General features: G+C 36.7%; 1 protein-coding gene across 1 annotated transcript; it reads right to left on the bottom strand.

Annotated features, from left to right (window-relative positions):
• Positions 1 to 8,322: 8,322 nt before the first annotated feature.
• On the bottom strand, positions 8,323 to 10,113 carry LOC111883840 (probable receptor-like protein kinase At5g20050). Its single transcript, XM_023880167.3, has one exon. The coding sequence runs from the start codon at positions 9,968 to 9,970 to the stop codon at positions 8,549 to 8,551; it is 1,422 nt and encodes a 473-aa protein (XP_023735935.1). The 5' UTR covers positions 9,971 to 10,113; the 3' UTR covers positions 8,323 to 8,548.
• Between the last annotated feature and the right edge of the window lie 2,549 nt (positions 10,114 to 12,662).

The raw sequence follows: 12,662 nt of genomic DNA, 5'->3' as shown, positions 1-12,662 counted from the left end.
TATGAGATTTTGTTGGGTTTTTATTCAAAAATTATTTCAAAAACATAAACATGGCAACGATATACTTTGATTTTGAGCAAAATAAAACTAGTTTTATTCCCACTAAAAGATCATTTTGCAAGACTTAGAAATATAAAAACAACCATAGAAATACAAATGTTACAACCTTTGAAGACTTTGATTCTCATGGGAGATTGGAAGATGATGAAGTGTGACATGAAACTTCAAGGTAGAAGTTCTGTAGAGATATCCACCAACAATAAATCAACTTGATAAGATGCTAGTCTTTTTCTTGTAATAAAAGAATTTACTAAGCTCTTAAGACAAAGAAACTAGTTTGCCTTAAAAGAGAGTATTCAAGTATCATCTTCATCTTAATGTTCTTAACACTTTAAGAGACAAAAACTAAAGAGAATATGAAGATGGGAAGCCACAAATTTCGTGGTTTTCACTTAGTGAAAGAAATGAGAAAACTAGTTTTTTTAAGTCTTTACTTTAAGCCTTTATCCATGGGTCTTAGCACTGGTGTGTTGAATAAATTAATCAAAAACAAGTCTTCTTTCTTCTTTATAGTCTCTTTGAGTATTTTATAAAAAGAAGAAACTATTTTTTCTATAAAATTCTTCTATTTTTTATGTGTTTTTATAACTTATAAAACATAATATAAGACAAAAAACCCATTTAATCCAAAACGATGTACATGACCTAATAAATCATACATTATGATATATTTTGATACTTAACATTGAAAATTAATATTTCCGTGAAATAAATAATTTACAATTAATTATAATATATATATATATATATATATATATATATATATATATATATATATATATATATATATATATATATATATCAAGAATCAGATTCTTATAAATAATATATTTGCATCAAGTTGTTGTTAGGGTGACCCTTTAGGATCATATATTATATTGCAATATCATTCTATAATGATTCATGGGTATATATATCTTTCAATCTCCCACTTGCACAAGACTCGTCATAGATTGATATAGATAGTGGCGAACATCTACCAACATTTCACTAACCTAGTAATATATGACTTAATGTTATTCTATCAACATCTAATTCCTAAAATCTCAAAGCCTCAATTGATTTATAAGGTAAGTTTATCAGTTATTCATTTGCCACATACATCCTGCTAAACATGTGACTTGGATCACATCAATCTCATTTTGAGTTCAACTTGGGGTAACGAGCGTTAGATGTCTAGCTCTCAACACATAAGAGGAACAAATCTCATCTCAAATACATAAACTATTTCCATAGTTCACACCATACCTGAGGAACAAATCTCATCTCAAATACATAAACTATTTCCATAGTTCACACCATACCTGAAAATGGATTTTATAACTGCCTGGTTAAGGATCAACATTTGACCATATCAAAGCATAACACTCATTACACTTAAGTCTCACTACGTATCTTAGGTGTTAAGGATACAAAGAGAGTACCTTTTAATTAGGGATGAGCATAGGTGGGTAGCCACCCTAATTATCTGGAACCGGAACCGACGATTCCTAAAATGTTGGAACCAGAACCGGAACATGCGGGTAGTGGTTCCAGTAGCGGGTACCCTATTTGTTAAATTTGTTGAATTCTTAAAACTAATAAAAGTATATCTATTGTAAACATAAAAGAAAGTTATCGACAACTATACTATGTAATTCGTTACGTATTCGAGATACCGTATAAAGTATGTGTTGGTGATATATATATATATATATATATATATATATATATATATATATATATATCGGTTCCGGCGGGTACCCAGCGGGTAGCGGTTCCATAAAAATAAGAACCGGAACTGGAACCGCTTAAGGCGGTTCCGAGTTGGTTCTGGTTCTGAAAGCGGGTACCCAGTTCTGCTGCTCATCCCTACTTTTAATCAAGTATCACTCGTAACTGTGATGTTATGCTCATCGTAACACATTGCTCTACGCTCATCGTAGAGAAGGCTACGCTCAATGTAGGACCACTGATGCCCAAAAACTCTATTAAGCTCTTAATACAAAAGGTTAATTCCTCAATCTTTCAGATCTGATCAAAATGAACATCTTAATGGATAAAGTCTCAGACTTTATCCATTTGCATGGCTATAAGGAGCACAGAACCAAACCCAAAGTCCATAAAGCCATATTTTTTTTTATCAAGAACTCATGAATGAAAGGATGAGAGTGTCCAAGCAATTATTTTTATGATTCTATAACCTTAGAAACATCAGAAAATGACATTCAGAAGGTATAGAGTAGGACATACTCACATGAACAAATATTATGGGGGAAAAGCTTATAATTTCAAGATCAAACTAGATCTAACATGAAAAGGCATCAAAATAGAAGCTTTATACCTTCTGGAGATGGATAAGAGGATGCAATTTCCGAATCTACACTGATTTGAGCTCCTAAGTGGTTCTACGATACTCCTCTTCATTCAAAAGTGAACACAAAACACTCCAAAAGCTTAAAACTCACAAATGACGACTAAGGTTTCAAGGAGGTCATTTGAGAGGGTGGAGGCTGGGCATGGGGATTATCTGAAGGAGTTAGAGCCTTTATATAGGGCTTACAACCATAAATTTAGGGTTTTGTTCCAACAAGACTACACTAAGCGTAGCCTAAACAACACTCAACGTAGGTCACTAAAAGCCGTCCAACATTCCCACCTACGCTCAACGTAGGGGACTATCATACGCTCAACATAGGGTATAACTTCCCAGATCCAATATTTAAACAACCGTAACTTCTTTATTTCAAATCCGTTTTCGGTGATCTTTATATCCACACGAAGGTATTGACAAGCCCCACAATTCTATTTAGTTACTTTTGACATAATACATGATGAACTAAAACCAAAATTCATGCAATAATCCTAAAATATTACTTTTACCATTTTACCCCTGTCACTTTAAAGCATAATTCGAGGGCTTTAATCACTTAACCAACATTATCAATATCTGATAAGGTCTATAATCAATTCCTTTGAAGTCCAAGACCTTTACTTGATCAAATTACAACCCTCTATCTTCAAATTAGAAATATCATGGAAACTAGGTGTTACATTTATGATCTCCATTTTATCAGCATCAAAATTCCTCTTACACTTCACTATTCGTAGCAAAAGGTTTGTTAGATTAGCTGTAGAATACATATTCTTCAAGTCAGTGTAAAAGAAATGTTTCTTATGCACTCCCTTAACCTTATTTCCTTGAAAAACAACACCCAAAGGCTTTAAAAGTATTTCTCCATATTTATGTTGTTCTATATCAACACCCTCGAACTCCATATTGGGTTTTTTCCTAGGCTCGTTGTAAGCTTTAGCTGTAACACCAAAATTTTCAAAACAATTTTTTTGTTTAAATTCGCTTATCTCTTTAACACTTTTCATAAAAATCTCATTTTTATTTAAATTACAATACATGACACTTTTGTTCAATCAATTAATAAACCAGGATCCTCAAAACAAACGCTTCCTCTGATGTGTACAATCGAGCCGGTGTCGTCCCGTGATCCTGAGAAAACCTGAAACATATAACACAAAAGACTGTAAGCACGAAGCTTAGTGAGTTCCCCGAAATACCACTCTAACACATATTAGCCACTCAAGGCTATAACTCTGTTGACCCTCTGGTCAGTGTGTCTCAGTGGGACCCTCCAGTCCTAACTCTCTGTGGACCCTATGGCCCTAACTCTATGGACCCACTGGTCCTAACTCTGATAACTCTGAATCATGCATATCACATATCACAATAAAGCTCAACACATAAATAACATACAAATACACTAGCACATCTAACTCTGTGGATCCTCTGGTCCTAGCTCTGTGAACCTTCCGGTTCTAACTCTGATATACTCTGATATACACACGGCATAAATCACATAGAAATAATGCAGTGCAACACATCACATAAATAACATACAATAACTCTGTCACCTAACTCTGTTACCACTCAAGGCAAAGTATAGTGAGAAGACTCACCTCAAACGAAGTCGGATGAACTCTCGTGCTCAACGTACCGACCTGGCCTCCTCCTATTATTCAAATAACATCCCCGATCAATACTCTCTCATTGTCTCAACTCTAAAGATTGGGTAGAAGACAATTCTACCCTTCCCTGAACTCTCTTAAGTCAGTCTTGACCAAAACCCTAAAGTCAACAAAAGTCAATGGTCAAGCTTTGACCCGACTCGTCGAGTGCATATGGGCGACTCGGCGAGTCCACATGTGTCCACGAAATCCTCCTCCTAGCCTCGCTTGACACGTCGATCCAACCCCTTGCTCGACGAGTTACCCTGGTATGAATCGCGAGGCAATCCCGACTCGACTCGTCGAGTCCTCTCATGAACTCGACGAGTTGCTCCCAAGACAACACTCATCTGACCTTCTGAGGTCAGATCCGTTCCTCTAATCCATAGATCTGACTTCCCTAGGACCAATAACCACGTAAAGGTCGAATCTTGGTACACATGCAAGGCTCTCAATGCTTATTTTGGTGAAATCCTTCATATCATGACAACCCTAGCTCATAACTCCAAGGAAAAGGCATAAAGCAGAATGGAAGGGACTATCTGGACCTCTTAAGGTCCAGATCTAGGAATCATTTCACCATGGGACCTCTCATACTCTAGATTCAAGCTAAATAAAGCATGAAGAAACCCTAGATTCATTAAATCTACTCAACAAACGAAGATGGACATGAATCCTTACCTCTTACAGCAGCTCTAAACGAAATGATGGAAGATTTGAGTCCCATAAGACAGCCCAATGCGAAATCCAACCTTCCCTTTTCTAAGACACCTCAAAAGATGATGAATTAGCACTCCTCTTGCACTACAAGCTTCCTCCCTGCTCTCTATGGTTTCTCAGGGTGTAGTGGCCGGAAATGAAGGCCATAAGGACCTTTAAATAGGTCCCAAACCCGAGAAATTAGGGTTTCTCTGCCCAGCACCTACTCGGCGAGTCCTTCCTCTGACTCATCGAGTCCACCCATTAAATCCGCGTGAGAAACCCGACTCGACTCGGCGAGTTGGATCCTCAACTCGTCGAGTCTCTCCTTTAATCAAAAGATTAAACTAAACAATAATAACCCTGAAAATCTGAATGTTACATTAGCAATCTCGGAGTCAGTTAATCCTAGGTGTGTAAGATAGCAGTCAATAAAATTCTTCACATGAGCATACCATATAATGTAAGCTCTCTTGTCGGTGACTTGTTTATCATTAAGTGTTTTCACAAGCGAAGCCAGGGTGATAAGATCATTCAGATTCATCAACAAAAATTCTGCAATGGTGAATTTACAGATACTGTTGTCTACTCGAAGTACCTTGTATCGATAGTTCTGGAGAATTCTTTCAAACTCAACATCCTTCTATATTGAAATTATCTTTATAATCTTCTTTAAGGAACAAATTTTTTATTCATTATGGTGATGGAATAGCTTCAATTATCTTTTTCTTGGGTATAGAACAAGGTGATTTCTTTGGTAGTATGATATACTCTTCTTTGCATATAAACACTATTTTTATTGGAGAATGTAGAGATTATAATTTCTTAAATATTGTTGGGATATTCTCTGATGTTTTTTCTTGGATTCTATTCTGAAGCTCAATATCGATAAATATAGGCTTCTCGGGGTAGGATTTAATTTTTATAAAGTTGAAGGTATTGCTTCTTTTAATGACTATGCGGCTACTGCGTGTTCATGGATAACATGTATTCTTGGTATGAAGTGATCCAAAAGTTGACTTCTAGATTGTCCAACTAGAAGGTTAAATCTCTTTCTGTTGGTGGTCATTTATTTAACTCTCTTGAAATCACTATTAGGTTCTCTTCTGATGTATTTTATGTCGAATTTTAAAGTTTCTATGTGTATTCTGGCAAAGCTTGAATCTTTGAGAAGAAATTTCTTGTTGGGTGTTGATAAGAATGAGAAGAAGATGGCTTGGGTTAGTTAGGAAAAAGTCTTGTCTTCCAAATATATAGTCAACGCCTTAGTGTTAACAATTTTTTTGCTCTTAATAGGGCTGTTCAAGTAGACTCTTCCTGATGCTCTTTGGGTTCGAGTTGTTAAATCTATTCATGGTTCTCATGGTTTCCTTGATCACGAGCCTCCTAGGAATAAAAATTCTACTTGGTTAGACATTATTTATGTCGATATCTTCTTCACCAAGAGGTGTGAATTTAATGTCTAAATGCAAGAAGGTTTTGGGTGATGGTTCCCAGTGTTCTTTTTGGAAGGAGTCGTGGATGGGGGTATCCCTTTTCATCAACTTTTCCCAAGAATGTTTGACTTGGAGATGAATAAGGAAGTGGAAATTGTTGAAAAATGAGTCATCCTTTTTGGTTTTGGTCTTTTCGTAGACCTCATTTGGGTTTGTGCCGAGAGCGTGCAAAGTGAACTTCTCCGTTCTTTGCTTCAAGTGGTTTCCTTGTCTTCTTTTTTGTTAATTGGGTATGGAATTTAAATCATTCTGGTGTCTTCTTGATTTTCCTCTACTCGCCTTATATTGATTCGATTTTGCTTGAGTCTAGTTCGTTATAGACTAAATATGTTAAATTGGTCCCCATCAAGGTTAATATGTTTGCTTGGAAGTTGATGCTTGATTAGTCCCTACCGGATCGAATATTTCGAGGAAGGGTATGGATATTCCTTAATTGAATTGTGTGGTTTGTAGGGATGTGGTGGAGTCGATAAATCATCCTTTTATTTCCTGCCATCTTGCTTTTTTGTTATTGGGAAATATCATGCAATGATGGGGATAGATGTGCCTTTAATTCTCTCTCTCTCTCTCTCTCTCTCTCTCTCTCTTTTAAATATATATTGGAGCTCTTGGTTTGATGGTCTTCATCTTAGGAAACCAAGAAATAAGATTCTAGAAGGAGTGTTTTTTGTCATGTGGTATCATATTTGGATGTTTCGGAACAAGGCTTTGTTCGATAAAGATAAGCCGAAGAAGAACCATCTATGTGATAATATAGTGGTTAAGTCATTTCATTGGTTTTTTACTAGGTCTAAAAACGGTTTAAATTGAATTGGTTGACTTCAAAATCCTATTTTGTCCATGATGTAATTTTCTAGTCATTTTGTGTTTTGTTGTTTTGGATGTTTGGTTGGTTGTCTCTTGGCCTTGCGGCTTGCTAACTCCTTTGTAATATAATTATGTCGTTAAAAAAATAAAATGTATTTTGAAATCAGTTCATAGTCCAATCGGCACAAGTCTGTCTGATTTAGAGCATGATTTAGAGTAGAACTAATGGTTAGTACCTATTTTAGTTTATGGTCGTTGGTTGCGGTTTGATAGAAATTGGTTTGGGATTCGGTTCACAAGAACTAGCCGTTAAATACATTTTTATTTTGTTCCAAGAAGTAATCAAGTGGAGTTTTTTTTTTTTTTTTTTTTTTTTTTTTTTTTTTTTTTTTGGCATAAATGACCACTTTTCCCCTCCTTTCCTAGTATAAATAAGTATTGTCTATGTTAGTTTTATCACACCATTGAAAAACGCTCTCTAACATCTCAAACATAATGACACTCACTACTTCCTACCTTTTTTACTTCTCTTTGCAAGTATAACATATGAATGAGGCAAATCACAATCTTTCCTTGGTGTTGAAGCTTTGTCAAACATTTTAATGGTTACGATCAAACTTGCAAAAAGAAATTCTTCCCTTTGGCAACAATGTCACTTATGTTTAATGTCGAATGGTCTAAATAAAACTTGATGCAAGAAATGCGGTTAATTCTTTAAAAGATGAGCTATGTTTCCTCTCTTTTTTCATTGAAGTGTTGACGTGGCTATTCACATCAACCAAAAATTCAAGTCAACAACTACACGATATGCCATATCAAGTGGTAACTGTAGCTACAAAATATCAGTGACAATGGCATTTTTTTGAAAATATTTGTAAGATTATTTGTAGTTGTGTACAAAAAAATTGTTAAAATCTTATATAAAGACTAATATTACAACATAAAGAAGCAGCTCTTTTGTGAATTTTGATTTGAGATTGATTTTATACTTTTCCAAAGCCTTTGTATATGTGGAGGGTTGTGAAAACAATGAATGAAATGACAACATTATGTAGGAGCGCGTTTGTTTTGTACGACGTTATGAAGGCTTTTCGCTGCATATTTTTTGCATGTTGGGAGTTTCATATATGTATGGTTATGGTATATGTATCTTAAAATTAAGCCAAACATCACAATATAATAAAATTCAGTTAAATTACACTAAATAAAACCTATTATAGCTAATCAGAAATTTTCGATAAGAATGTTTCAACCAGAAAACTAGCAACACGAAACCCGTTATTTTTTCTTTGTATTACTTTACATATACACTTTAATTGAGCTGTTGTTATACTAATTTTTCAGTTTTCAAACCAAAAAAATAATATAAAAATGATCAAAACCCAGAAAACCTAAAACCGAAAGGGGTTTCTTTTACTCAAAAACGACACGTTTCGGTTTTACTTTTACTCAAATGAAATGAAATAAAATAATAAAATATGTAGTATCTATCTAGGAGTAATTATAGACATTGTATAGGTGAACGATTTTGACCTGTATGCCGACGTTGTTGAAATTGGTGCCAAGGGTAGGCAGCCAGTTATTTGTGAAGCTACTCTAGCAACAACCCCTGGCTTTCTTCTTTTATTACGATTCTGCCATCCCCCTTCGTCACCATGTTCATCGTTCCCTATAGCAAGTAGGTCAACCACCATCATCGTAGTCTCCGGTGGCTGCTCCACCGCCGCCAGCCCTTCCAACCACTTCACCACTTGCACCATGCTCGGCCTCCGTCTCGCCTTGTGTTGTATGCACCATAACGCTACGTGCACCATTTTTCTTACTTCGTTTTCATCAATGTCGCCGAGATCTAACAACCGTTGATCAACCACTTCCATGATCTTTCCTGCTTTTAATTTCTCCGTCACCATCTTCGGAAAATACTCAAACTTCCTCTTTGATCCGTTACCGTCGACGACGTCAATCGACCTCACGCTCCTCCTCCCGCCGATGAGCTCTAGTAAAACTATACCGTAGCTGAACACGTCTGATTTCTCCGAGATTCCTAGGCCGAGCAACCATTCCGGAGCTATGTAGCCTCTTGTACCTCTCATTGATGCTACGACTCTACTGTCGTCTGGATTCATGAGCTTTGATATTCCGAAGTCGGAGACGATCGCGTTGTAGTTTTTGTCAAGGAGGATGTTCTCCGGCTTGACGTCGAGGTGGAGGACTTTCGACCGGCAATCGTGATGTAGGTAGGATAGGGCTTTTGCTACGTCGGTTGCGACTTTCAATCGCTGTTGCCACGACAAGCATCCGCCACAATTGTTGTTAATCACGGCGGAGGAAGGGCGTGGGAATATCCAGTTCGATAAGGCGCCATTTGGAATGAAATCGTATACGAGAAAATGGAGATTGTTACTCTGAACGCAGTATCCAAAGAGGCGTACAAGGTTTACGTGTTGTACGCTAGCTATGGCGGAGATTTCAGATCTGAATTCATTTCCCCCTCTTTCCTCTCCATGTTGGATCCTCTTCACCGCAACGGCCGTACCATCCTTTAAGCTTCCTTTGAAAACAGATCCCGAAGCTCCTTGTCCGATCATCGACTTCCAGTTGTCGGTGGCTTCTTCAAGCTCCTTTGACCGGAATTTCGTCGGAAGTCCGGCTACCTTCCGGAGAAAACTATACTCGATTCGCAACTCTTTACCTTCGGAAGCAATTATAGTCTCCAGATTCCGCCTCCTGCTTTGAAAACGGCGCCTGATGAAGTAGAAAACGATGATGGCGAGGATAGCAGCGACACAGGCTCCGAGTATCAAGAAAAACGGTTCGGTGAGTTTGAGAATGATTCTGGCAATTATGATGAATACAATGAGATTGATGATAGATATACCGCCGATTATGTTAGCATTTCTGTCCTCCATTGATGAAGATCTCGTAGCTATTTTGAACTTTGAAGTTATCAAGACTGGTGTGTTTGAAGTTTGAACTTATTGAGGGTTGACTTTGACCCTTGTAAAGTCTTTATTTAATATAATAGATATATAAAAACCTTCATTGGTTTGAGTTTATAGCCGTGGTGACTTTTACTCGTAAAAAAAATTAATTAAAAGATGTATGCAAAAGTGTTAACGTACCATATATTAAGGAGAGTGGGTCCAAACCTGGACCCAGAAAACCCAAGAACTCTTTAACGAGATTTTATAGAATTGAAAATCGGATCCATATATACGAACCGGTTCCATTTCGGTTCTGGGTAACGTACCAGGTAAAGTGGGTCTAGAACCGAAAAACCCGAAAATATCAAAGTAGTTCGGATGAAACCAGGTAAAGTGGGTCTATAATCGGAAAACCCGGGAAAACCGAAATTTTTTGGTAATTTGACTTCAAACGAAATAGATATGCATGTTTTAAAATTTCAAAGAATACAAAAATAAAGTTGAAAAAAATCGCAACTTTGATATCCCGACTTTGGGAGACTTTAAATCAATGAATATGAAATCAAAAATAACAAAATTATAGTTTAAAATTATATACAAACTCTGTACTACACTTTGAAAAAACCCGCATGTTATTCCGACTTCAAACAAATTAGATATGCATGTTTTAAAACTATTACAGAATACAAAGAAAGCTGAAAAACATAAAAATTCCAACTATGATATCCTGACATTGAGAGACTATAACTAAATGAATATAAACCCAAAAATGTAATTATTATAATCTAAAATCATGTACAAACTATAAACTACACTCTGGAAAAAACCTCATGTCAATATGATTTCAAACGAATGAAATATGCTTGTTTTAAAACTATCATAAAATACAAAAAAACTGAAAAATATAAAACTTACAGCTTTAATATCCCGATTTTGAAATACTGTAAGTCAATGAATATAAACCCGAAAATGACAATATTATAGTCTAAAATCATGTAAAAACTATAAACTACACTCTGGAAAAACGTCATGCCAATCCGACTTCAAACGTATGAGATATGCATGTTTTAAACTTTTCACAGAAACCGGTTCCGGCCCCTAAAATCGGTTCCAGATCCTAACACGGTTCCGGTTCTTAAACCCGATTTACCCAGAACCGAGATAAAGTCATTCTTTAAACCCGGGACCCATACCGGTTTTACATATTCCGGTTCTAACGGTTCCGATTCCGATTCTAAATCTCATCCCTTACTCTCTCTCTCTCTCTCTCTCTCTCTCTATATATATATATATATATATATATATATATATATATATATATATATATATATATATATATATATATATATAACACTCGGTTCCAAATCGCTTTGTTATTCGGGGATACGACCCAATCATCAGTTATCATAAGGTTTAGGGCCTTAGGGAAGAAAGATGTATACCCCTTTGTATGTGGGTGATGTTGGTTATGTGATGAAAGGGTTCAGGTTGTTCTTTAGAGCCAAGGGTATCGGTAAGGTGTTGGTTCGGGCCTTTTATGAATTTTGGATTTTAGTTCAGTTGGTTTTCAGACTAAATAAAGTTGATAGAAGTGTAGGGCTTCTCGTTACCTGTCCGTGGATATAAAGAACGTCAAAATCGAAGTTATAATGAAGAAGTTATGACAATTTGAAGTTAGAAGGGATTGGATCGAACCGGGTACGCGGGGCATACGATATGTGTACGCATGGTGTACTTGGGTGTTATGGACGCCGGTGCATTTGGGAACGCCCTGCGTTCTTCTGGGCAGATTAAACCCTAATTTTTTGGTCTTGAACCCTATTTAAACACCTTAACTCACCTCAAACCCTCATTTCCTTCAAACTCCATCCTATCTAACCCTAAGAACGAAACCGTAAGCCTCTTGCATGTATTTTAAGCCTTTGAGCATTTTGGTGTTATTTGGGTGATTTTGAAGAAGAAGGTGTTTAGAGAAGAAGCAAGGGATTGATGAGAGCTTGTAGATCTAAAGGTTTTACATCATTTCCAACCTATTGAAGGTATAAGTTCTCATCTTGGTGCTTCTACATCATAGATCTAAGTTGGGACTTGAAGTATGTATGTTATGGTCTTTTGAGGCTCTTTGTGAGTTTGAATCACTCCAAGAGCCTAAGATTTGTAGATCTTGCCTTTTTTGAGTTAAAGTTGGAGTCTTGATGCATTAAGTCCTCCTATGTTTGAGTTATTGGTCACTTTGTGAAGTTTGGGTGTTTGGAATCATGTTTGGGACCTTTTTGGACAATGTAAAGGTGTCAAGTGGTTAACTTTATGTATTAAGACACTGATATAGACCTATTTGGAAGTTCTGGACGTTGGGTTTAAGCAATTAAGTCATTTGTGCATTTTTGGTTTCTGGCCAGGAACGCGGTGTGTAAGGTTGGGGAACGCCGCGTGTTCCAGTCTGGTGTCCCGATGGATGGTCTAGTGACGAACGCCCATCGCTCCACAAGGGAACGCCCAACGTTCGTGTCACCAGTGGACTTTTGGGCTTTTGATCTTGGACTTGGTAATAGGGTTTGGGCTTTCTGTTTTGGGCCATGTGTGGACTGATTTGATTGAATTTCCTAGTTTGGGCCTAAGGAGTTTGGAGTTGGGCCTTGTGGGCCCAGTTTGCAATTGGGGCTTAGAGCGTCTAGTT

This window comes from Lactuca sativa, chromosome 7 (genome assembly GCF_002870075.4).
Source record: "Lactuca sativa cultivar Salinas chromosome 7, Lsat_Salinas_v11, whole genome shotgun sequence".
Lineage (NCBI taxonomy): Eukaryota > Viridiplantae > Streptophyta > Magnoliopsida > Asterales > Asteraceae > Lactuca > Lactuca sativa.
Note: the sequence above shows the minus strand (reverse complement) of the source record. Positions and strands in the feature narration are given on the sequence as shown.

Coding starts and splice junctions, on each gene's coding strand:
- LOC111883840 (XM_023880167.3), bottom strand. CDS start 9,970: ATGGAGGACAGAAATGCTAACATAATCGGCGGTATATCTATCATCAAT.